This window comes from Triturus cristatus, chromosome 6, assembly GCF_964204655.1.
Source record: "Triturus cristatus chromosome 6, aTriCri1.1, whole genome shotgun sequence".
Classification (NCBI taxonomy): Eukaryota; Metazoa; Chordata; class Amphibia; order Caudata; family Salamandridae; genus Triturus; species Triturus cristatus.
The window spans coordinates 1,843,785,437-1,843,811,597 of record NC_140589.1 but is presented as its reverse complement, the minus strand read 5'-3'; the positions used below and the strand labels follow the sequence as shown (position 1 = coordinate 1,843,811,597).

At 47.5% G+C, this 26,161-nt stretch overlaps 1 protein-coding gene across 1 annotated transcript in view; it reads right to left on the bottom strand.

The window, feature by feature from the left end:
* The window catches only part of NRBP1 (nuclear receptor binding protein 1), a 435,736-nt gene that overhangs the window by 319,716 nt on the left and 89,859 nt on the right, over window positions 1–26,161 (bottom strand). The window contains exons 5-6 of the mRNA XM_085613305.1: window positions 17,834–17,964; window positions 16,208–16,302 (exon numbers count right to left, since the gene is read on the bottom strand). Coding sequence (XP_085469431.1) covers window positions 16,208–16,302; window positions 17,834–17,964 — 226 coding nt within the window. The remainder of the gene's footprint in view (window positions 1–16,207; window positions 16,303–17,833; window positions 17,965–26,161) is intronic.

Sequence of the window (26,161 nt, the reverse complement as noted above, 5' to 3'; positions counted from 1 at the left end):
GAACAAGCCACCGGGGGAGAAGACCGTAGAGAGGAGGACGGAGCAGAAGAGATCCTGAGACCACATCAAGAGTCCCTGATATCTGAACCACCGGCCATACCAACTGCTATCAAAATAAAAACCTATCCACTGGCTCACTATATACAGCCTCCGCGTCTGTTTATCCGGCCCGCCCTCCCACACTCCGCCGCGCAAAAGTAAGTGGGCGTCGAGGCGCAGTCCTTCGGGCTCGAAGGCTGCTAGTCCGGGGAGGTCTGGACTGTCTCAGTCGACGTTGAGGCTTTCGTCGACGTCGAGGCACTCTCCGCCACCCTAGAGGGGGTCGGCGTCGAGAGATGCGGCGACGTACGTTCCGCCGCGAGTGGGCAGGTCGCTGTCGAGGGATACCCCCACTCGGCGACATAGAAGGTAGACGTCGATCACATGGAAGGTCGACGTCGAGATCAACAATTCGAAGCCGTGAGAGGTCGAAGTCGCCCACTCGACGTCGTGAGAGGTAGACGTCGAAATCGCCCAGTCGACGGCGTGAGAGTCGACGTCGAGAGGTCGCCGTCGAAGTCACCCAGACGGCGTGCAAGGCCGACATCAAGGTCATCCAGTCGACGTCAGGTGCCAGAGAAGAGGATATAGACGTCGAGATCTCCGCGATCGGCGTTGAGACCGCCGTCGAGGCCAGAACGCCATACCCCACACTTGCCGATGGTGACGCAGACGTCGTAGAGGAATTCGACGTCGAAGGGTACAGCTGGAGCTCCCGCGGAGAGGTCTCGATCTCCAGGAGAGCAGTCATCTCCGGGACTGCACATCGTGCAAATATCTCCGGAAGGCTCACCCAAGTCTCCAGAGAGGTTCGGACTGTCACCTCGCTGGTTACGGGATGTGGGCGCTGGCACATGTCGAAGTCCTGGATCGGACTACTCCCGCAGGTATTCTCCACCGCGCAGGAGTAAGTCTCCTCCAAGGGATCCAAGGCCACCTACTCCACGCCGGTCTCGTTCCAGGGACCGCCGCTCCGCGCACAGACGTCCAAGATCTCCGTCAAAGCGCAGCTCAAGGTCTAGGGCTCACCATAGCGAACGCTCTCACAAGAGGCGACGCACCAGGTCGCCCACTGGGACTTCATCCACAAGGTCCTCAGTCCGGGACTACTCCTACTTTTTCCTCTACACCTCCATCGCGAGTGTCCCCGGTGGATGACATCGCTACCTTCTCAGACGTCCTGGGTAGAGGGGCGCAGAAATTGAACATCGCGCTGCACATCCCTCAGGCACCCACTTCAGTAATCTTTGACACTTTGCATCATCGGTCGGCTCCCAGACCTCTGCTCCCTTTGGTGCCAGGATTTTTGGACCCAGCTATGGCCACGTTCCTCACTCTGGCTACGGCGGGCTCGGTTCCGTCAAGAATAGCAAAGAAGTATAAGGCTCCAGCCGAGGATCCTTTGTTCTTGAGGGCGGACCCGCCAGCGGACTCAGTGATCGTGGCAGCAGCTATGAAGTCCCACTCGACCTCAGTGTCTTCTTCTGTCCCCCCTGAGAAGGACAGCAAGCTGATGGATTCCTACGGCAGGAAAATGTGCAACACTTCTGCCTCGCACATGAAGGTGGCTAGCGCTTCAGCTCTGCTGGGGCGGTATGATCGTTCCCTGTGGGATTCCCTCGCCAGATTCGCGGAGAAGCTGCCTAGAGAAGACAGGCGGGACTTCACAGAGATCCTACAAGAAGGCGGGCTGGTGGCCAATCAAATAATCAGCGCAGCGGCTGATGCCTCGGACCTTGCCGCACATGGCTACTCACAGGGCGTCTGCTCTCGGTGTTTGGCCTGGCTGAAACTAACGGGCCTCAAGCCTGACGCACAAAAGAGAATACTCAATCTGCCCTTTAACGGATCATCATTATTTGGGGCTCATGCGGATGACCAAATGAGCAAGATGAAGGCAGAGTTGGACACCGTGAAGGCTGTGGGGCTGGAAAAACGTAAAGAATTCCGAAAGCGTTTGCCAGGGTGACAAACGTGCCTTTCACCAGCGCGTTCAAACACCCCAATGGTCCTCCCAGAATCAACAGAGGTCCCAGTTTCAGCAAAGGGGTCGGGGCAGAGGTAGAGGAAATGCAAAGCAACAGTCCTCTACCAAACAGCCCGCGAAACAGTGAAATCTTACTTCCTCCGCTCTCGTTCGCCACTCCGGTGGGAGGAAGTATCACCGTTCACCTGACAGAGTGGAAAGCCATTACAAACGACAGATGGGTGCTGAATATTGTAGAGCATGGCTACTTGCTGAGGTTCAAATCCCCCCCTCCGCAGGTACCCCCACGGAGGCAGCCACTCCCTCCCATCCAAAACCAACTTTTAAAGGACGAAGTTGCCACTCTCCTCTCCAAGAACGCCATAGAGGAGGTTCCAACCAGGCAGAGAAATCTAGGAGTGTACTCCCGGTATTTTCTTGTTCAGAAACGAGGAGCGGTCAGAGAGTACAGACCCATCCTCGATCTCCGCCTACTCAACGGATTTGTCAAAAGAGAAAAATTCAGAATGCTGGCACTGCACCAGATCTTCCCACATCTCCACCAGGGGGACTGGATGTGTGCCATCGACTTACAGGACGCATACTTCCACATTCCTGTCTCAGCGAAACATCGAAAGTTTCTCAGATTTCAGATCTCTCGCCGGCATTATCAATACAGGGCTCTGCCATTCGGCCTCAAATCCGCACCACGAACTTTCTCAAAGTGCATGGCGGTGGTGGCTGCCTTTCTCCGCAAGCGGAAGATATTCGTCTACCCCTATCTCGATGACTGGCTCTTGAAGAGTTCCACTCCTGCTCGACTCCAGAGTCATCTTTCGTTTTGCCTCAACCTTCTGCACTCGCTGGGCCTCCAGGTCAACTACAAGAAGTCGGTCCTCAATCCCACTCAGCGGATCCACTACCTGGGCGCCTCTCTAGACTCCGCAAGTGCAAGCGTGTCCTTCGGAGGAGAGGTTATCCTCCATGCTTCAGAAAGACCGCATGCTTCTCAGCACGGCATTTCCCACAGCCAGACAAGTGTCATCTCTCCTGGTGTCGATGGCTTTGTGCATTTACATTGTGCCCAATGCACGTCTGCACATGCGTCCTCCGCAACAAGAACTAGAGGATCAGTGGTCTCAGAGGTCCGGCCGCTGGGAAGATCCCATCACCCTTCATCAAGCCGCCAAAGACTCCATCCGGTGGTGGATGAAGCGCTCCAATCTGCTTCACGGCGTCCCTTTCCATCAGGCGCCTCCGACACAGACAGTGGTCACAGATGCCTCCATGCAGGGCTGGGGTACTCATATGGGCCATCTTCAAGTACAAGGTCTCTGGTCCGCTATCGAACAGAGTTATCACATCAACTTCTTGGAGCTACGAGCAGTCCACCTAGCTCTCAAGTCCCTGCAAACCAACTATGTTCAGGTTCAGACAGACAACACCACCACAACTATGTTCTATCTGAACAAACAAGGAGGCACCAGATCGCGGGTCCTGTCTCTGGAAGCCCAGTCCATCTGGAGATGGCTTCTGGCGAGAAACCTGGCGATAGTCGCTGTTCACCTGCCAGGGACCCTGAACGTGCAGGCAGACAGCCTCAGCAGAGACTTCGTCTAAGCGCACAACTGGGTGCTAAACGAAGACGTCGCTCAAGAGATCTTCCGGTTGTGGGGTGTACCGGACATCGATCTTTTCGCAGACGCGGCAAACAAAAAATGCCCCGTCTTCGCCTCCAGGTTCCCTCAACGGGGGTCGGAGGGGAACGCACTTTTGATCAGCTGGTCGAGGACATTGCTTTACGCTTTTCCTCCTCTTCCTCTCATCCCGGCTGTGATACAGAAACTCTACAGGGCCAGGACTCGGATGATCCTAATAGCCCCGTCAGTGGTGGTACCCGGATCTACTCCACCTGTCGGAAGTACCACACAGGAGGTTGCCTTGCCTACCGAACTTGCTGACCAAGGACAAGGAGGGGTGTTTCATCCCAATGTTCCCTCCCTCAGCTTGAAGGCATGGCTCCTGAATTCATCCAATACGGACATTTAGATCTTCCTCCGGACTGTATGAACATTCTCCGGGAGGCAAAGAGGCCCTCCACTAGGAAGTCTTACGCCTTTAAGTGGAAAAGATTCTGCGTTTGGTGTAGAGATAACACCCTTGATCCGATGCGGGGTCAAGAACAGGTTATTCTCCCCTACTTACTGTACTTGGCGAAGTCTGGGTTAAAGTACTCTTCCATCAGAGTACACTTAGCTGCTATTACAGCCTATAGGAAGTCTCCTACCCAGACCTCATTCTTCCAGATGCCAGTGGTAAAGGATTTCTTAGAAGGGCTTAAGAAAGTTTACCCTCCAGTGAGGTCTCCTTCCCCTTCCTGGGAACTTAACATCGTTCTCTCTAAGCTAATGGGGGCCCTTTTTGAACCAATTCATAAGGCGTCCTTGCAGCATCTGACCTGGAAGGCTGCCTTCTTAGTAGCCATCACTGCAGCCCGTAGGGTCAGTGAAATTCAGGCCCTCTGCTGCAAGGAACCTTACACTGTGTTTCATGCTAATAGGGTGGTGCTCCGTACTCATCCGAGCTTCCTGCCCAAGGTGGTCTCGAACTTCCACATTAATCAGGTGATCACTTTGCCCACCTTTTTTCCTCAGCCATCCACTCCCCCGGAGAGAGCCTTACATTCTCTTGACCTCCAGAGGGTTTTGAAATTCTATCTGGCTAAGACCCTTCCACTTAGAAAGTCAGATAGGCTCTTTGTTAACTATGGGCCCACGAAAACTGGGCTGGCTGCCTCCAAGAGGTCCATCTCTAGATGGATTGTCTCATGTATAGCCTCGTCTTACCAACTGTCCCACAAGGTTCTGCAGTGTAAACCTAGAGCACGCTCTACTCGAGGGAAGGCTTCTACTGTTGCACTCCTTCGCAACGTTCCCATGTCTGAAATCTGCAAAGCGGCTACATGGCGCTCAGTTCATACCTTTTACGCGCCATTATTGCCTAGATTCAGACGCACAGGCCGACGCCCAGGTGGGGCAGGCTTCTCTGAGGAACCTGTTTGCATAACTGTGATGCTAAATGTGCTTTTACTGTATGTTTTAAATGCTGTCGTGCTCGTCCGCGAGACTTTGGGTATGGGCTTGCTACTCTATTCATAGATTATGACTATAGATGAGTATCCCCTGGATGAGAAGGATTAGTTACTTACCTGTAATCCTAGTTCTCATCCAGGGGTATACTCATCAAAGTCATAAGCGACCCACCCACCTCCCCGGACGAGCATGGTTTCTCTTTAAGTACGTGATGTATGGCATGCAGATCTACTCAGGTGCGGATGCACCGCCAAAAAGAACTGGCCCAACTGCCACCTGTAATGCATCATGGGAGCAGGGGGTCTCATGCAGGTCTTAAAGGCACGGTCCCCCTACTCTAATGCCTTAAAGGCAAGGTGTCAGTTTTCTTTCTTGATACTCTGCTGCAGCCTACTGGCGAATGCTTACAATTACAAGTTGCTTTATGACAATAAAGCAGTGCTGTGTTCTAATTTGCCTGATGCTTCCTTTTTTCCTTACGGGTTAGGGGGCACTACTATGCAACATACGTAATTTACAGCATTGCCATGTTTTGAACATTTTTAGGCTGTATATATATATATAGATATATATATAGATATATATATAGATATATATATAGATATATATAGATATATATATAGATCGATAGATAGATATATATACACAGATATCTATCTATCTATCTATCTCTCTATATCTATCTATCTATCTATATCTATCTATCTATCTATATCTATCTATATCTATCTATATCTATCTATATCTATCTATATCTATCTATCTCTATCTATCTCTATCTATATCTATCTATATCTATCTCTCTATCTCTCTATCTCTCTATCTCTCTATCTATCTCTCTATCTATCTCTCTATCTATCTCTCTATCTATCTCTCTATCTATCTCTCTATCTATCTCTCTATCTATCTCTCTATCTATCTCTCTATCTATCTCTCTATCTATCTCTCTATCTATCTCTCTATCTATCTCTCTATCTATCTCTCTATCTATCTCTCTATCTATCTCTCTATCTATCTCTCTATCTATCTATCTCTCTATCTATCTCTCTATCTATCTCTCTATCTATCTCTCTATCTATCTCTCTATCTATCTCTCTATCTATCTCTCTATCTATCTCTCTATCTATCTCTCTATCTATCTCTCTATCTATCTCTCTATCTCTCTATCTATCTATCTATCTATCTATCTATATCTATATCTATATCTATATCTATATCTATATATATATAAGTATCCCCTGGATGAGAACTGAGTGTTACTTTGGGCGACCTACTACAGCAGTGAGCCAGTCAGGTCCACAGAAACATTCACATCTCCAAGGGAAGCAGTCTTCCGTTCAGGTCCAGCGTCAGTAGCTCCTTGCCATTGACTTCTATTGAGTAGCCCTGATGCAAGGGATACAGGATGGTGAAGATGCTTAAAAATGCTGTGTAGTCGAAGGGGGTCTTCCTGGGGCTACTTCTCCATCCACGGCATTGGTGAGATGTTCCTGGTCCCAGGCATCGACATCCTTTTAAGTCTTTGAGTGACAGAAGTCCAGTCTCCCGAACAGCGTTTTTCGCGATTTCATTCTTTTAGAAGTACCTTGCCTTCTGGGAGACCAGGCTGCACTCGGACTACTTTCCCGGCTTCAGTGAACTCGGGTGAAACTGAGCTTCGGGTCCTAGTCTCTGGTACTGCAGTGCCACGGTTAACGGCAATCTGAAGATTCCGGGCTACCAACTTGCCCCAGCAGGCTTCTCAGCTGTTGTGGCCCTGTGTTGCTAACAGGTCAGCTAACTGACCCTTGGCGTCTCGACTTTGGCTGGGCTCTGGAGGCTACTTCTCCACGAGCAGGACACAAAAGGCACAGTCTCTCTCATTTGCTAGCCAACCTAGAGATGGGGCTTCCACTGGGGCTACACACCCCTGGAAAACTGGTTTGACAACTGGTTTCCCCTTGTCCGTCGCCCAGTGGCAGCCTGTCTGGCTACACAATAGAGTAGCCCCTCCCCCAAGTGTTACCCATTTGCCCTTTAAAGGCGGCTTATCCTTTGAAGCTCGTCTTTTGGGCCAACAACTGTGTGGCGTCCTGCCAGGGAAAGTAACACCGCTCTCCAACACAGGCTTCTATTGTCTCCTTTCCTAGGAGTCGTTTGCACATCTCCCCAGGAGGGCAGAAAGTGGTCCCAGGGACAGGCTCTGTGTGCAGCCATAGGCGGGCACAGGGTATTTAAGAGAACAAAGTGACAACGTTGTAAAAGTTGCACACTGCAACAAGTTACCTTAATTTCAACTTGGGCAACAAGTCTGCCTAAATGCAAACAGTTGTTTGATACCTTACAGTAGCAACTTTAGAAGTCCGAGTGAAGTTAGGAGGGCTGCTGTGGCAGCTTGCAACTCTGCACTCGCCATTAAGACTACTAGCCCTTTCAACAGTAAATACAATTGCGGGTTTTACTGTTAAAACTTGTAACATGTATTTTTACAACACTTTTTAATACCCATCACCCTGCCTTCGAGCTAGATAGGCCTACCGTACAAATATTTTAAGGGGAGGACTTGGCTTTGCCTTTGCTTTAAAAGGCAAAGCTGAGTTAGCAGTTGAAAACAGTTCTTCGTTTGCAATGGCACACTGGGAGCCCTTTGTGAAAAGGTCTGGCAACAGTGATTTCCAGCCAAGTAGCTCCTTTAAGGCACACGTTTGCGGATATTTAAAAATATTACTTTTTATTTACTGCTCCAATATAAGCGGATGGCATCTTGGAACAGTGAATAAAATAAAAACCACCACGGCCGCGATAAGTACGTGCATGCATGGGGTCGAATTGGGGCATATGTGATAATGTTGGGATGCAGTGTCCTAAGAACATAGTTATCATAACACAAGGTCCCTCTAGGGTACAGTCTGGGATGGGTCCATGCTCCAGACATGCTTGAGCCAGGCAAGCCACTCACTCAGGGTAGGGAATCACCAGCTGTAAGAGTTGAACTTAGATGCTTCAATCTCTGGGAAGTCGCCCAGGATCTAAATGGGTGTCACTGCTTCCGTGGCCTCCATTCGGTTTGGTAATCGGCTGAAGCTAAGAAAACCGAACGAGTGGATGGTGGCTGAGTGCACCCAGCTGAGTCGCAAGTACATTCCAGCATCAGTTTTTTTGTTACCAAGTTGGAGTTTTCCCAAAGTCAGATGAAAGATGTTCGAGCTGATCAGAAACTCAGGGGGAGAGAGAGAGAGATCTCCCTCTGCTAAGGAAAACTAGGCTACATGAGGTGCAGGAAACTAGTAAGGAATTGGAGTAGGGCACAGCTCTATTGAATTATGGGTGTGATATGAAGGCTCAGTAACGGTTTACTAGATGAGAAAAAGTTAATGGATCCATTATTTTCACTTTGATACACTGATTCAATGCACAGAAAAAGCAGCCATCCAACCAATTTGGGTTTCCTCCCAAACAGAAGCAAGCCCAACAGCACAGCATCCTAGCAAAGGCTGATCCATAAGGCAAGGAACACTTTCATGAAGTGTTGTTGGTAGACTTAAAAATGGAAGAAAAAGGTTAACGGATTAAACTTAGATAAGCTTTTATGGTGGAAAGAATCCTCATGTCTGAATAGACAGGAGGCAAGGACAATGGCAGGGCAGACTACCTGGCACTGGAAACCTGCCAGAGGTCAAGTGTGCCTAAAATAAAGAACCTTTAATGCATTAAAGTATGCCCCAAAACACATTTGAAATCCCCTTTGCACCAAGCTGTAAGTGGGGATAGTCAGAGGGTGGACAGCGAGCGAGTACTTCCAAAAATTCCAATGTTACCTAATTGGAACGAGAGATTGGGACAACTTCTGGACAGCAGATAAAGAAAATTTTAAGATAAGAGCTTCTTCTATGGAGAATATACTACTTTTGAAACAAGTCAGGTGGTTAAATAAATCAAAAGAAAAGTGTAAATTGAACCGCTCATATGCAAACATAATTCATTATAGGAATAAAAACAAGAAACTAACAAACGACTTCACTCATTTATGCAGAGGAACTAAATCGAATACGCTACTTACCAGTATGCATCTGTTCTTGGCATGTAGGGCTGCTGACATTCATATCTGTGCATAGATCGCCGCCTAGTGTTGGGTCCGGATGAATGCACATTGTTGTCCTGGAAGAGTCTTCGAAGTAGCACGAGATAGGTGGCTCCTCCCCTGGACTACAGTGCGCATGGGCATCCTCTCCATCCTCAGATTGTTTTTCGCCATTGTGGCAGTGATGGAGTAGATACAGTAAGTGATGACCATGCTATACAGTAATTCTGAGTGCTGCAGCCGCTACAGGCGCCGGGGAGGAGGGTGGGCGATATGAATGTCAGCAGCCCTACATGCCAAGAACAGATGCATACTGGTAAGTAGCATATTCGGTTCGAGGCATGTGGGCTGCTGAATTCATATCTGTGCATAGATTATATAGCAGTCCCTCCATTAGCGGCGGCTGCCCGTGCCAGCTGCAGCAGTCTGCTGAAAAAGGGTCTTGAGAACAGCCTGTCCTACAGCTGCCTGCTGTTTTGAATGTACATCTACACAGTAGTGTTTTGTAAATGTATGTATAGTGGACCATGTGGCTGCTCTACATATTTCCTCTAAAGGAATGTTCCCTAGGAAAGCCATGGACGCCCCTAACTTTCGTGTTGAGTGGGCTCTGGGGGGAATCGTTAATGTGCATTTAGCTTTTTCATAGCAAATTTGAATACATTTAACGATCCATCTGGCTATCCCTGCTTTGGATATGGCGTTGCCCTTGTGTTGTGGAGAAAAGGCAACGAACAGTTGTTTTGTTTTCCTAAAATCCTTTGTCCTGTCTATATAGTACATGAGGGCCCTCTTTACATCTAGTGTATGGAGCATTCTCTCTGCGACATTTTCTGAATTTGGAAAGAAAACCGGCAGTTCAATAGTCTGATTCATGTGGAACTGCGATATCACTTTAGGCATGAATGTGGGGTTGGTACGTAGTACAACCCTGTTTGCGTGAACCTGTATGAATGGCTCTTGAATGGTTAGTGCCTGGAGTTCACTAACTCTTCTCAACGAAGTGATTGCCACTAAGAAAGCTACTTTCCAGGTGAGGAATTGAGTCTCACATGAATGTAGAGGTTCAAAGGGTGGCCCCATCAATCTGGTGAGGACCACGTTCAGGTTCCACACCGGTGCCGGTGGGTGTGTTGGAGGAATCACTCGTTTGAGTCCCTCCAAGAAGGCTTTGATGGCAGGCACTCTGAATAAAGAGAGGTGCTGCCTGTTTTGAAGATAGGCTGCTATGGTGGTTAGATGTATACGGATGGAGCTGTATGCCAGATTGCATCGGTATAAGTGTAACAGGTAAGAGATGATGTTCTGAATGGATGCATCCAGCGGATTAATGTCATTGTTTTCACAGTAAATGACAAATCTTTTCCATTTAGCCGCATAGCAAGCTCTAGTCGTGGGTCTCCTGGCTTCCTTGATGATATTCATACATTCTGGAGGCAGGTTTAGGTAGCCAAACTCTAAGACTTCAGGAGCCAGATCGCCAGGTTCAGCTGTTGCGGATCTGGGTGCTGAATTTCGCCATGGTTCTGTGTTAAAAGTTTGGGTGTTAGCCGCAGTTTGAGGCGGCACCACGGAAAGTTCTAGTAACGTGGTGTACCATGGCTGGCGTGCCCACATTGGAGCAACCAGGATGAGTGTCATTGAGTGTTGCCTTAGTTTGCGTGCCACTAGCGGTATTAATGGCGCTGGGGGAAAAGCGTACGCAAATCTGCCTGACCAGTTCATCCATATCGCATTGCCCTGCGACTGTGGAAACCTGGCGGCAAAGCTTTGGCATTTTGCGTTTTCCCTTGTGGCGAATAGGTCTATCTCTGGATGACCCCACTGCTGGAAGTACGGTTGGAGTACTGATGGATGTAGCTCCCACTTGTGCATTTGGTGGCTGTGTCTGCTGAGCAGATCCGCCATTTGGTTGTCCTTGCCCGGGAGGTGTTCTGCCATGAGGAACATGTTCCTCTGAATGGCCCACCTCCACATGCTCTGAGCCAGATGAGAACTGTGGAGTGTATTCCCCCCTGCTTCTGTATGTAGTACATGGCAGTCATGTTGTCCGTCCGGATCAACACGACTTTGTTGCACAAATGTACTTTGAATGCCTTCATTGCCAGGAAGATAGCCATCAGTTCCAGAAGGTTGATGTGCATCTTCTGTTGCTGTGTCGTCCATAGTCCCTGCACTGTGTAATTGAGTACATGAGCTCCCCATCCCTGCAGAGACGCGTCCGCTGTCAGTATTATCTGTGGAACAGGCTCTTGGAACGGTCGGCCTTTGCAAAAGTGTTGTGGATTCCACCAATGCAGAGAGTTGTATGCCCGACCGCTCACCAACACTAGGTCTTTCAACTGTCCTTGAGTCTGATTCCATTGACGTGCCAAGCACTCCTGAAGCGGGCGCATATGTAGTCTCGCGTGCGGGACTATGAAGATGCAGGAGGCCATCATGCCTATCAACTGCATGAACACTCGCGCTGGAAGGGAGTGTTGTGGTCTGAACTTTTTTATCAGCAGTTGCATGCTGTTGATTCTCGCTAAATTTGGCTGAGCTGTGGCTGCCAGAGTGTCTATGGTCGCGCCCAGGTACTGCCGTACGTGGGCGGGTTGGAGATGTGACTTTGGATAATTTAGTGAGAATCCCAGACTGTGAAGAAGGTGAATGGTGTGAGATATGTGGCTGGCACACTGCTGGGCTGACTTTGCCTGAACAAGCCAGTCGTCCAGGTAAGGGAAGACGTGAATGTGCTGTCTCCGGAGATGTGCAGCCACTGTTGCTAGGCACTTGGTAAAGACTATGGGCGCCGTTGTTACTCCGAAAGGGAGTACTTTGAACTGATAATGCTGATCTTGAAGAGTGAACCCGAGATATTTTTTGTGTGATGGGTGTATGGGTATGTGGAAATACGCATCCTTCAAATCTAGTGTTGCTAGGAAGTCTCCCTGACTGAGTAACGGCAGAACCTGCTGGAGGGTGAGCATATGAAAATGCTCTGACAGAATGTATTGGTTGAGGGGTCTGAGGTCCAGTATAGGTCGGAGAGACCTGTCCTTTTTTGGGATTAAGAAGTACAGAGAGTACACCCCTGACCCTCGCTGTGCCGCAGGCACGAGCTCTATGGCTTCTTTCTGCAGCATACTTAGTACTTCTTGCTGCAATAATGTCAAGTGCTCTGCGGACATAGGACGGTGTCTTGGTGGTATGTTGGGTGGATTGGATGTTAATTCCAGACAATAACCGTACTGGACAATTTCTCTGACCCACCTGTCTGTGGTGATGGATCTCCAGACTGGCAGGAACTGTTGGAGTCTCCCCCCGACCGGTGTTATGTGGGCGGGGGGCAGTGACAAGACGTCACTGTTTGTTATTGGCGGAGGACCTGGTGTTGTTGTGTCCTCGTCCTCTGCCTTTGGTGCTGGATCCACAATATCCACCCCTATTGTTTTTATTATAGGTACTCTGGGTACCTCCTTTACTGTACTGCTGCTGGGACCCCTGACCTCTAGCTGCTCCTCTATTCCCGGGGCGACGAAAGGAGCCACTCCGAAACTGCTGCGACTGTAGAGCCCCCATAGATTTCGCAGTTTGTGTCCTTTTTAATCTTTTCCAGTGTAGCGTCAACCTCGGGGCCAAATAAAAAGTCTGGGTTGACTGGTTGATTCAAGATATTATTTTGAATCTCAGGTTTGAAACCGGATATTCTCAGCCATGCGTGCCTCCTCAACATCACACTAGTGTTGATTGCCCTTGCTGCAGTGTCAGCTGCATCTAGTGCGCATTTGATGGACGCATTTGTAATGAGTTGCCCCTCTCTGATGAGGAGCTCCGCTCCATCTTTGTATTCATCTGGTAGGTGTTCTAGCAGTGTTTCTAGTGTATCGTAGTGTGACCTGTCGTATCGGGCCAGGAGTGCCTGAGTGTTGGCAATGCGCAAGATGTTTGCTGCTTGTGCTGCTATCCTTTTGCCTGATGTTTCTAACACTTTGGACTCCTTGTCTGGAGGAGGAGCATCACCTGTAGTCTGCGAGTTAGCTCTCTTGCAAGCATTAGAAACTACCATGGAGTCCAACGGCAATTGACCCTTAATGTACATTGGGTCTCCGGGGGCTGGTTTGTATTTCTTCTCTATTCTCGGGTTCAATACCCGTGCCCTGGCTGTCTCCTTAAAGATGTCCTTATCATGTTTAATAACCCCTTTTAACATTGGGAGAGTCTTGACCGTTCTTTCTGATGTGGAGAACGTGTCCACCAAGAAATCCTCCTCCACAGAGTCAGAATGAAGTTCCACTCTGTGATTGGCAGCCACCCTTTCAATGAGGGCGTTAAAAGCAGCAGTATCTTCAGTGGGATGGTTTGATATTATAAAGATGAGTGTCAGGAGCATTTTGTGGGTCTCCTGGGTCATTAGGGTCTCCCCATGCTTGATCTTGGTCTTGCTGTTGGTCATCAGGGGCATTATCCACAGGATGAGTGGTATCATCCTCAATATAGCCCTCTCCTGCATCCGCCTCCGAGTGTGTGGGAGAAAAGGATGGTGGTTCCTGATGATAGGTTTGGAATGTTTCTACAAGCACTGGTGTCGAACCGGACGCCATTTTCCTTTTTAGTGGAATCTTGTATGAGTCCAAAGCCTTTTCTGGAACAATTCTCCGCTTGCGGAACAGCCTACCAGTGTCGGCGTCGATTAACTGGTCCTGTGAGTCTTCAACATCGGTTCTTTCCGTGGACACTGTTCGTGGTTGTTCTATACTCTTCCTAAGTTCGAACATCTTCGGTGCCCCTGGTGGTGGCAATCCAAACTTGATCGGTGCCGGCGCCGAGTGAGCCTTGGCGACCTTGTGCGGTTCGGGACCCGTTTTCGGTTCGAGGGTGGCCCGTTCCCTGATGCGCTTTAGGGACTCCGACACCTGTTGCAACGTGAATGCCGACGGTGCTTTGGAACCGATAGGCTCTTTGGAGACAGGCCTCGACGCGGTCTCCGGTTTCTTCCCAGCCTTCGGACTTTCGATCCGAAGTTTGGGATCGACGCCCTGTTGATCCGATGTTTTGGCAGTCTCAGCGCTCTTTGGTGTTGATGTAGTCGGATCGACCACCTTGACCTTGGTCGTTGGTGCCCCAACCTTCGGTGCTATAGGCCGTTGCGTCATCTCGGGACCGAGGGCCTTCTTCTGTTTCTCGGTGCCGAAGTCCTTTTTTGGTTTCTCGGTATCGAAGTCCTTCTTTCTTTGGTCGGCTCCGACGTCCTTCTTCTGTGTCGACGGATTGGAGGGCTTCGATGCCTTCGATCCGACCTGAACCAGTTGCACTTTCGGTTTCGATTTGACCGGTGCTGGGTTTGGTTTCGATTTCACTGAATCGACTCCAGTCTTTTTTGATATTTCTGGCTCTTTTGAAATGTTCGAAGCCGGGCCTTCAGGCGGGGCTGTAGAACGATCTGACCGATCTTGGGTAAGGCCCGCAGGCGATCCCTCGACCTGAGCCTTATCAAGACTGTCTCCCTCGGCCGACGGATTAGCCTAGCTCCTCGCCCGAGCTATCTTCCTCGGCCCCAAGGGCCTCATCGTCGTCTCCTACCTAGTCGACGACGTCTTCGTCCTCGAAGATCACCTCATCATCGTCGTCATAATGGGATTCATGCTCCGAAGCATGGCTCGAGTCTATCTCTTCGACGCTCTCGACTTCTTCATCCTCGGTGCTGAATATGTTAACCGGGTTAGGCGCCGATTGTTTAGCCTCCAATCTAGCCGCCCGTCGATTCCGAAGTGTCTTCTTTGACTGGAACCGGGCGCAGGCCATACACCTTGACTCATCATGATCTGGTGATAAACATTTGTTACACACCGGATGGACATCGATGTGTGGATATTTCGCATGACATAAAGGACATCTCTTGAAGGGAGTCCTCGATTCCATCCTCGAACTTCGATCGATGTTCGGACCGAAACTCGGTCCGAGAAGGGTGAATAAGTCCGAGAACAAGTAATAATAAGTTATCGATACCGAACGCAAACAATACCGACGATACCTAAAGGCTTTTGGCCTTAAATAAAGTTTTCCTAACTTGAGCTAAGATAAGCACATCCGAACCCAATGGCGGAAAAAAACGAGGATGGAGAGGATGCCCATGCGCACTGTAGTCCAGGGGAGGAGCCACCTATCTCGTGATACTTCAAAGACTCTTCCAGGACAACAATGTGCAATCATCCGGACCCAACACTAGGCGGTGATATATGCACAGATATGAATTCAGCAGCCCACATGCCTCGAACCTAGTATTACTGATCAGAGAAAAAAGAGCAACCAAGCATAGTTTGGTAACAATTATGTTAGCAGATTCTTCATTCTGCTAGAAAGTAAGAACCCTTAGGTTGATTGCACTCCGCACCAACAGTTATATTAGTTAATAGGGCTAAGAGGTAGTAGCCCATGCAGGCACCATGTAATTTTGGTGTGCAAGTAAGCGCTGCCCTAGAGTGAGAAAGCAGCGCATAACATGCGCTTCAGCAATCACACTACATTTAGGAAAGCAGTACCCATCACTGCCCAAGATGGATGAACTTATTAATCTATGGAATAAGTACAGCCAACTACAAAAGCAGTGTTTAATGCCAAAGCGTCACAAAAAGGGTTGTGAATTACTTATTCACAACAAGATCAAAATTAAGTATGTTGTGATGCACATTTCCAATTGCACCCAGCTGATTTTTAAATCATTGCATGATCAGATTATAAAAAACCTGAATGCCAGCTAAATAATCGCATATCTCAACACCATCTGACATTACACAACTGTTGCAAAAGCAGTGAAATCATCACCATACCCAACGTTTTACAATAAATGTTTACCCTTATTTTACACTACATTGTTACCCTTCTTACTACACCAAACTATTGAGAGTTACTGTGTGGGAAAACAAACAAGTCACCCGGATGACAAAAGAACGCTAGTAGGGTAGAAGTTCTTAGTTTAATTTGACTTGCTAGGTCACTGTACAGATGCAGAACACCTGCTCAAATGAAAGGAGAGGGGTTGCAGCGGCACAGTTTTCTTTCCCTTACCTGAACCAATTTTGATAAGCCCATTGTGCTGGATGAAGATGGTGTCACATGTCAAGTTGCCATGGATGATTGGAGGGTCACAGGAATGCAGGTAGCTGTAAATCAATTGAGAAGATTAGCACAAGTTGTTGCTACCTCACCCCCTAAATCAAGCTTCCACAATATAAATAAAGTAGGATCGGACCGACTCTTTTGTACTCCAATACACCAAGTGGATGAAGAAGGTACACGAAAGGTAACGCGACACCTTAAAGACATGTTACTGCTTAAAGAGTATGAAATCTGTAGCCTGCAACGACTGTTCCTCAAAGTCTGAATGGAGCACAAGAGCCAGTTCTGATCCTACATGTAATCAACGTGGGCAAATATTTCCCATAATACGTGGTCTGGAAAAGAGCATTAGGTTCAACAGCTTACATTTTAAATCGAAACCATGTTGATTTAGATCCTGAAATATGTTGTCAGGGAGGTGGCATAAACAATCTTAATACAACATGAAAACAATCAGGATATTCATCAAAATGTATATACACACACACAAATGCTACTAAATCATTTTGGCAAAGGGCTGTACAATGACAGCTCCAGTTAGAGGTTTTAAAGCAGTCACAGAGCAAAATAAAATCTAGAGAAAAGTGGCAGAGCATTACAGGAAATTAAACAATCGGAAATATGGGGAAAATGTAAAACCAAATGCAATGTGGAAAAATTATATTACTCAAGCTAGAGAGATCTAGCTACATTAGTGTTAATGGAAAGGGATACAAAACGACCTACAGACATACAGGTTATAAAATTTCATCAACATTCTACCCGCTGCTCAAGTATCCTGCAGGTTACTTGAATTTGTCCGCAGCGGTTTAAACTTTATAAAATAACATGTAAAGAATTAGGTTTTAGGATTATCAAAAATTGGGTCATATAACAAGATGGAGCAACATTTTCAGATTATCAATACCAGGGGACATTCCCTAAATATATGTCTAGAAAGTTATTGGCTTAAAACCAATTACAACCAATTGCTCAAGGCACAAGGGACCGCTCTTTTGGCAGACATTTTTTTTTTATGAAGTGCTTAGGCTGAAGGAGGAGGACATAATTATGGGCAATTCAATAGAAGGGTCGGAATGGGGCTTTGTTGAGGAAGGAATAGAACAGCGCTATAACAGGGCAAAGGATTGTGGCAGAAATGGAATGTGAGACGGAAATAAAAGGCAAACATACATGCAGTGGGATGGCAATTGATTTGTGAAGGGAAAGGAGTTGAACTGAGCCCAAGGACTGGTCAGCGGAGACAGAGATTGGGTGGCAAAGGCTGGTGAATATTGACATGTGTATGCTGAAGCAGAATATTGCATACGAATAGGCTGCTGGGTGAAGATGAGGCTAGAAAGTAATGAGAAACAGGGTAAAGAGCAGAAAGGACTCATGGTTGGTGAAAAACAAGCCATGGAGAACCAGTGGAAAATAAGGGTGTAAAAAGTTTGCTTGTATGCTGTGGGGAGAGGTATGGACGAAAAGAGTAAAACTGGAGGGCAGAAGGGAGAAAGCCTTTCACAGTGGGACAGAAAACCCCAAGGCCAAATACAGGAGTAGTTTGCCACAATTTGTGATAATGTGAGTTACCTAAGAGCAGAAAGGATTTGCGTACACCATCGTTTCCAAGCCTTTTCATTCATGGTTTTGTGGTTCTTCTTAGTCTTCTTCAAGAACTGTTTCAAACTACCAGATGACATGTACTCTGTGATGAAGATGACCTGAAAGGGAAAAACCATCACTACAGAGCTCATACTACCAAACAAAGCCTTCCTACCATCAGAATACACTTACATTCTGATAAAATGTCAGATATATATTTTTTTTTTTAAACTGCCATGCCAGCATAAATATGTTCTGCATCGATTCCATTTTACGACCCTTTTCAAAATGAAACTATGGCATCTAAGAATACATATATTAACAATTTATTCTACATTAAATGTCATGCTTCTCAAATACCCAATGCAAACCAACAGCCGCGATAGTATACATTTGTGAATATGTATCTAGGGTGTTCTCAACAAAGTAAAACTCCACAGCTACCATTTCAAGTCAATCAATGATCCAAAAGGTATGAGGTATCCTACACTGCTTTTGCAAACCACACGCCAAATAAGATACAATTGCAAAAAAAACACAAACAAGCATTCGCATAGCCAATAGGTCTCGTCTTTGGGACCTTATAAGTATTTAGTTATGCAGCACAATATCCTTGGTGCAACAACATTAACTGTTGCATGGCTAAACACTTTTAAGGTCCTACGAGACCTATTGGCTCTACCAATGCTTGTTTTCTGTAGTTTTAGATAGCGCAAACCCGACCCTAATGTATTGAAGCGCTTTACATTAGCACCAATTATATTACACAAGTGCATATTCATTGTTGGTAGGCGCGGGGACATGAAGTGATTTGCCCAGAATCACAGTATGTTGAGGGCGCCGACTCGAACCTGCTTCTCCAGCTGAAAAGTCGGCAGCTCTGGCCGTTACTCCACATCCTCTCCCCTCATGGGAGGAATAGCGCTTATACCGATAAAATTACACTTCGAAGCACCGAGAGGCAGCAGGTGTTGAGGGAGGGAACATGAAACAGAAGGAGGGAGATAACCGAGGAAACAAGTGAGCGAGGGAGGGCAATATTATCCAAATCTGGTGTTCAGGTAAATGATTACTTTTCTAGGCATGGCCCATCCATTAGATGTGGTAACGTGTTTTCGTGCTGTCGTGTTTTTATTGCCACCTAACACAGCGAGGAAGGTACGCCTTACATGCAGAGCCAGTGGCATAACATCTACAGTGAAAGAGACCCTTTCCAAAGCTGCATCATGCACGCTGCTTAGTAAAGCAGTCACGGGCTCTTCTACTGAAATATGGCTGCAGTTCGGAGATCTAGAAACGGCTCCGGGAGTTAGCCCTTCCGACGCAGTACCGAATAAAACAAGCAACGCGAAGGGCACGGCAGCTCTGGCCGTTACGCCACATCCTCTCCACTCATGGGAGGAATAGCGCTTATACCGACAAAATGACACTTCGAAGCACCGAGAGGTAGCAGGTGTTGAAGGAGGAAACATGACAGGGAACGAGGAGACGGATGAGCCAGGATGGACTGTAAATGTTAGAAGCGGAGGGAAGAAAAAACGGCAAAGGGAAGAAGGGAACAGGAGAAAGAAGAGGGAGAAGAAAGAAGGAAGGAACTGTTGGTGGGAAAAGGGGTATGTGAGTGAAAACGGGAGAATGTGAGACAAAAAGAGAGAACAGGACATGCATAAAGGGAATGGGAGGCACAGGAGAGAGGAAAGGAGGGAATGTTAGAGCCAAGAAGGGAGAACAGAAGACACGAGGGATCAAGAGAGACTAGGGAGGAACAGAAGATAGAGCAATGGACGAAAGATGCAAGATGGAATAGGACAGGCAAGGAGGGAACAGAACGGAAAGAGAGGACAGTGGCGTGGCGGAACAGAGGAACTGCGAAGACACGAGCGAAGAGTAAAAAAAAACAGACACACACAGCGTTTCCCTTGGTCTAGGTTTCCAGTATGCTCCCATCAGACATTTTAGATATTTTTTGTAGGGAAACTGGGCTAAGAAATGTACCATTTTGCCACCAGTTTGTCAAAATCCTCAGAGGCGAAGGAACCTCCAGTATTCCTGAAACCAGGACTGCTTGGCACACAGTGAATGTGTTGCCATATTTCTTGACTGCTCTTCAAAACGTATGGCTTTATAGCAAGTTTATCCATAAGCTGTGGTGTAAAGTGCACAACATTGTCTTTTTTTAACTTCTCTCTGGAGGAAAACCCCAGATCCTTCCCTGAGAAGCGGTTTATGGTGGGTGTTTACATGATTTCTTTTTGAAAGATTATCAGCCATCACTGCACTTAAAACGCTCTGTTGCCCAACCATGTATAACGGCCTATTCAAAGAAATAAGGCAGTCTCCTCTCTACATGCAGCTATGTTATTTGTGCCATTAGTGCATGGCCGCACCAGCTCAACAAATGATGCTTTCATGCCCAGCGCCAGGGTTTTCTCGTGTTCGAGTTTTATTTCCATTTAATAACTATCCTGGCTTACAGCGACTTATTGGTGGAAGATTTGGAAAAAGCTCACTGGGGGTGTTTTGGTTATGAGAAAGAGGGCTTAAAGTGACATTTGCTGGAAGACATCAAGGGAAGAGCTGGGCAGGGTTTGCTTATTAGGTCTTGACGAGGGCTAAATCATTAAAAAGTTTTAATAACAGGGCAATTCGATTTTTCTGTTACTGTTTTCTTTTATCGCAAAAAGGTGGCTAGAAGGTTCTACAGATGCATTAGTTGCATGTTAAAATAAATATAAAATATTTAGCACGATTATAAAATTTGTTGCGTTGACTTAGGTTCCCACAAAATGAAAGGAATTCTAAAATCTTCCTAAAAGGGAAATGTGTAACCGAATGATGTCCAGCTTCAAAGAGATGTATTTATTTTATAGTTGCCTCCGTTTTAGATAGGGTTCTCTTCGGTAAAGGGACGAAGAACAAGACAGTAAGAATCCTACTACAAGTCTTTCCCCTCCCGGTTGACACTGGGAAAGACGCTTACAAGGGCAGCTTGTTAGGGAGTGTTTGAAATAGGAGTAAATGTAAGCACAATAGATTTTATGTGATCCAAAACGGCGGCGAACCAAAGCAAAGCAAAAACATGCGTAGCGGAAAGAATACTAGACAGAAAGACTTGGCAGTTTTTAATCACGAACTCTGGCTGTGCCTGGCACCAGCAGGATTAGACTACTGTGGAACTATGCCCAGTCCAAGAATGGCGCTTGGATGCCTATGGAATGCAAATGTGCCACTATTTGCTGCCAGAGACCAACTAGAGTGCCCAAAATTCGGCAATCCGATAATGAAGCCCGTGGGGTTGGAGCCCAGACTCCCAACGAGCCCTCGTGCCTTTGCAAGCGCGTGGACATCCGGCTCATCGGTTTAGGATTAGTGGGCGGTGCAATGCAGGAGAAGGGAAGATAATCCAAGGTTTTGCAGGGCGCAGGGAGATGGATCATTCGGGGTCTCTTTAAATGCGTACAATAACAGCAGACAACCAGCATTTGGGGTTACTGGACTACCGACAAAAGCTGCAATCACTGTGGGACTGGAGTGGAGTACTGAGATAATAAAGGGGGCGGGGCTTACTGGCATTGTGCTGCCAATTCTAAATACATTTTTGAGACATTCACAAGGTAGGAAATACAAGACGCGTTAGGTTCTTAAACCTACAACGACAGCCAGTAGAAGAGATGAAGAAAGGAGTGGAACTACTAACAGGCACAGAATGACGGCGAGGACAGGCAGAGGAGGAAAAGGCAGCTGCAAAGGTAGATGGCGAGTAAATAATTACAAGCATTGGCATAGCGATCGCGATCAAACATCAAAGCGGCCGTAAAAGTAATCGCGGTCAAGCGCGGCGCGCACACGCACTGCAGCTCTAGGCTGGCCTGGTAGCACTTTTTGGAGCCCTCTCAAAAAGTCTCGCCAGACCAGCGCATGCGCTGGGTCAGGCGAGACCTAAAAAACAATATAAATGTCCATCAACAAAATAATAACCCCCGAACACACATGGTGAAAATGCCTTCGGCCTGTAAGAGGCATTTCAAAAACTGGCTTCAACTCTCCCACATGTACTCCACGTCCAGATGAAAGAGCAAGTAAAGAAGAGAATTTTACGGCAAAAGTTGACAAGTATTTTTTTGAAACTTTCACATTAACGGTTTAACTGAGGAAGAAGACCCGCTGACATCCTCTACCTTCATAGTGTGAAGTATTTTCTTTTCGGATATCAAACTCAGGGCGAGAGGAAAGAGGGTCCCTCACCTCCAGAGCCAGATTTCTTTTGTTTTGCTGCAAGGCCAGTGTACACAGTGCTCAGTCCTCTCAGCAAAACAACCTAAAAGCAAACTGTGTGTCTGCTTGCATTTTTGATTAGTGCCAAGCAGACATAATTCAACCTTCCCCTCCCCAAGCACTGATCAACACTCCCCTGTAGGAAACTGGCTCTATATATATTTTTTTTTATGTATAACACACTTTATTTAGATATCATATCAAAATCCAATGCAGTGAAAAATTACATAGGGGCAGCCATTTTCTTCTTACCATAAATATCGTTTAAATACTTCACAGGGTTACCATCTTTTCCCCTTCCCTCCCTAAGGCTGAAAAAGGGGTATTAATAAGGTCTGGTGACCTCACGTATAGCTGCCCACTGCAGGAATGGCAAATAAATGCATAGCATAGTGTTATTACTTTTTCCAGTTAACATAAATAACAAATGCAACTTTGTCCCTTCCCACCCTAACCCTCCCATCCCTCCCACTCCTGGTTGTACAGTGTTTTCTATGTCCAGTAGGATCTCAAGGGGAAGTACTAACAGGGTAGCACGGACTGGTACTCAGTAATCACGCGATGCGATGTATGGGTCACAAACTTGAGGCCTACTATGGTATAGTCACCTATTCCCTCTAAGTGTCTACGAAACTTGAGTACCCGGAGGGGGCAATAAGTCAAGTGATTCAAACTCGTGTCGCATTGCCTCCCAGTCCATGGAAATGGGCTGCTTCCGAAGCCCCTTCTCCTCCTCCCTCCTAAGTGCCGCCCCTTCGGCCTTTCCCCATTGTATCATGTCAGCTTGCTAACTGAATAACGCTGGACACCTGGGGGACTTCCACCTCATAGTAAGAGTTCTTACCGCTAAAATGAGAGCTAGGTCTATGAATCTCAGTCGTACTTTCTGAACTCTCGAGCTCTTGCGGAGGCCCATTAGGCAGTTCAGGGCGTCATCTGATATAGGAGTTTGTGTGGTTTTGTCTAGAGCTTGACGGATTCCCTCCCAGTAGTTCCAGAGATGTGGACAAGACCACAGCATATGGAGAAAGTCCGCCTCATCCCCTTTACAGCGGGGGCAATTGTGTGAGGCATCAGGAAACATACGATGGATCCGCTTGGGGGTGAGATATGCCCGATGTAAGATCATGGTCTGGATGAATTTTAGTTTGGCATTGCGGGAAACTCTTTTGGGGTGTTCTAGCATGCACTGCCAAGCTTTATCAGTAATCTCCGAGTTAGAGTCCCCAGACCATTGCTCTCTTAGTGAAGTTAGCAGGATCGCAGCGTGCGTCCGTATTCCTGTGTATAACCAATGCACCAAATGTTCCCCCTTCCCCATATGATATAACAGATGTACTAGGTTGTGCTGTTGGGGTTCGCTGCGGTGCCCATGTGTTCTTTATATAGTGGGATATAGTGGCGTGCAATAAATATAAATGTGGCGAGGCGCCTGTGGTCTGCAAGAAGGTGTTGTGGTCCATCAAGTGTCCGTCAGTAAAGAACGCTCAAATGTCCTCCACTCAAACATCCATCCAATCCTGTATACTGGTCTTCGATAGCCTGCCCTGTGGTGTGGGGATACCTAAAAGAGGAATGTTCGGTGAGTAAGGAGTCGCCATGGAGGTGTAGGTCAATGCCTTCTTCCAGCATTGTAAAGCAGTATACAAAAGGGGGGGGGGCTGTCCGAGGGGATCTTAACCTTGGGCAACAGCAGAGTGTAGCATCCCCCGGTCCAACTCCCCGGATGAGTACCCAATTTCTTGTAAATGTCTCCCCGCGGTTCCAGGATAGCCACTGGAGCCGACTAGCATAGTAGTAGGTACGGAAGTCGGGAACTCCCAGCCCCCCCCCCCCCCCCCTCTCCACTCACGAGTTGGAGTTTCCGTAGGCTGACACGCTTGCTGCACTTGCCCCAGATAAGGTCCAACAACAAGGTGTTTAATGTGTTAAAGGTAGACTGTGGTATTATGACCGGTAAGTTCACAAAGTAGTATAATAGGCGAGGGAGCATCACCATCTTAGAGATGGCAACCCGCCCCATTACTGAGAGCGGTAGGGAGGCCCAGAAGGCCACACTGGCCCGGAGTCCCATTATGGCTTGTGTGATATTTCCTTCTGTCTGTTCTGCCTGTGTTCTATATACTTGAATACCAAAGTATTTAAAGGGTGGGTGCCACTGGCAAGGTATAATCGTCAAAGCACAGGGTATCTGGGCCTGGTCTATCCCTGAAAAATAAGACCACAGATTTGTCCGGGTTTATAGCCAGTCCCGAGAGGCGTTCAAAAGGTATCAAGGATATCCGGTAAGGGAGCGTTGTCGGCCGACATGTCCCGTAAATACAACAGGATATCGTCTGCGCAGATGGGAGTTCAGGTGGGTCACTCCTTCGATTGGTATACCAAGCCGGTCTACCGATCTTCTGAGTGCCATCGCTAAAGGTTCTAGTGCGAGTACGAATAATAATGTCGATAACTGACAACCCTGCCATATGCCCTGTGGATAGAATATTGATTAGAGATGTAGTGTCCCGTGCGGACCCGGGCCGTAGGGGCCGTATAGAGAAGACGTACCCATTTCAGGTATGTGTCTGGGAATCCAAATCTTTGAAGGGTTGTGAACATAAATTTCCAGGAAAGAGAATCAAGAAGCAAGAGCCTTACTTAAGATTTTATACTTCATTGCAAGTAAGGAGAGGGGCCTGTAACTATGGAGATCTAGGCTGTCACGTCCTGGTTTGGGTAAGGATATGACCAATGCTTGCATGGTAGAGTGTGGTAAGTGGCCTTCCGCAAAGGCTGTATTATATACTGCTTCTAGTACAGGCACCAATACCTCCGAATACGTGTGGTAAAATTCAATGGGTAGCCAGTCAATCCCAGGCGTTTTATTTCGATTTATATCTTTTATCGCAACTCATATTTCTTGTTGTGTTATGGGACCATCTATACTCGCACATCTCTCTTCAGGAAGTACCGGCATAGGTAAATCCTGCAGGAATTCCATGACAGAGGAGTTGGACAGGTGGGGGCGTCGCATATAGTGTGGTAAGATAGTCCTGGAAGGCTAGGTTGATGTCCTGCTGGGTGTGGACAATATTGCCAAGGGTTGTATGGACGCTAGTTATTACCGGAGGGTCGTGCCAATCGAGAACTATGCGGGCAAGAAGTGTACCAGACCTGTCTGCTTCTGTGTGTTTACATTGGAGGAATGCCCTCTGATCAATTACCCGTAGTGTTTCTAGTGTGTCAGCGTGTTCGATATGGGCAGTCTGTAGTTCCGTTTGTTTATCAGGGTCAGTCACCGCTTCTTGATCCAATATAGTCAGCAGTTGCTAAACTGCGTGTAATCGTTGGTGCGTTTCCTGGCGAGCCCCCACTAGTTGTCCTATCGATGCCCCCCGTACTACCACCTTGAGCGCATCCCATTCGATTAAGTTAAAAGAGGCTGTGTTCCAATTGTCAGCTAGATAATTAGTAATGGTGGTGGAGAGGGCTGTCCGGAAAGGAGCGTCCTCTAATAGCTGCAGATGTAGCCTCGAGGTGGGCACAGGGGTAGGCACAGTACCCCGATTTAGTGTAAGCTCTAGGGGGTTGTGGTCTGAGAAGGTTTTAGCTAGGTAAGTAGCGTGGCAGACCTGTGTGATTTGGCTCGGGAGCAAAGAAATCTATAGATTCTAGTATGGAAACCATGCACTGGGGAGAAGAAAGAGTACTCCTTGTGGGCAGGATATAGACATATCCATATGTCCGCAAGTGTCCAGCCATCCACCGAGGTAGCAAACAGTGCGGCCAACTTAGTAGTATTCGCGCAGTTAAGGTGGGGGGGGGGGGGGGGCGGAATCTATCTAGGGTAACATCCAACACAGCATTCCAATCTCCCCCCAGCACCCAGGGGATACCATCCCAGTCCGCCAATGCAGTACCCAGGCGGCTCAGGAAACTATCCTCTTCAAAGTTAGGGGTGTATACACTACCCAGGATTATCAGGGCACCATCTAATGTGCCCTTCAGTAATATGTACCTCCCTTGGTCATCAACCCGACGCTCCAGTTCCAGAAA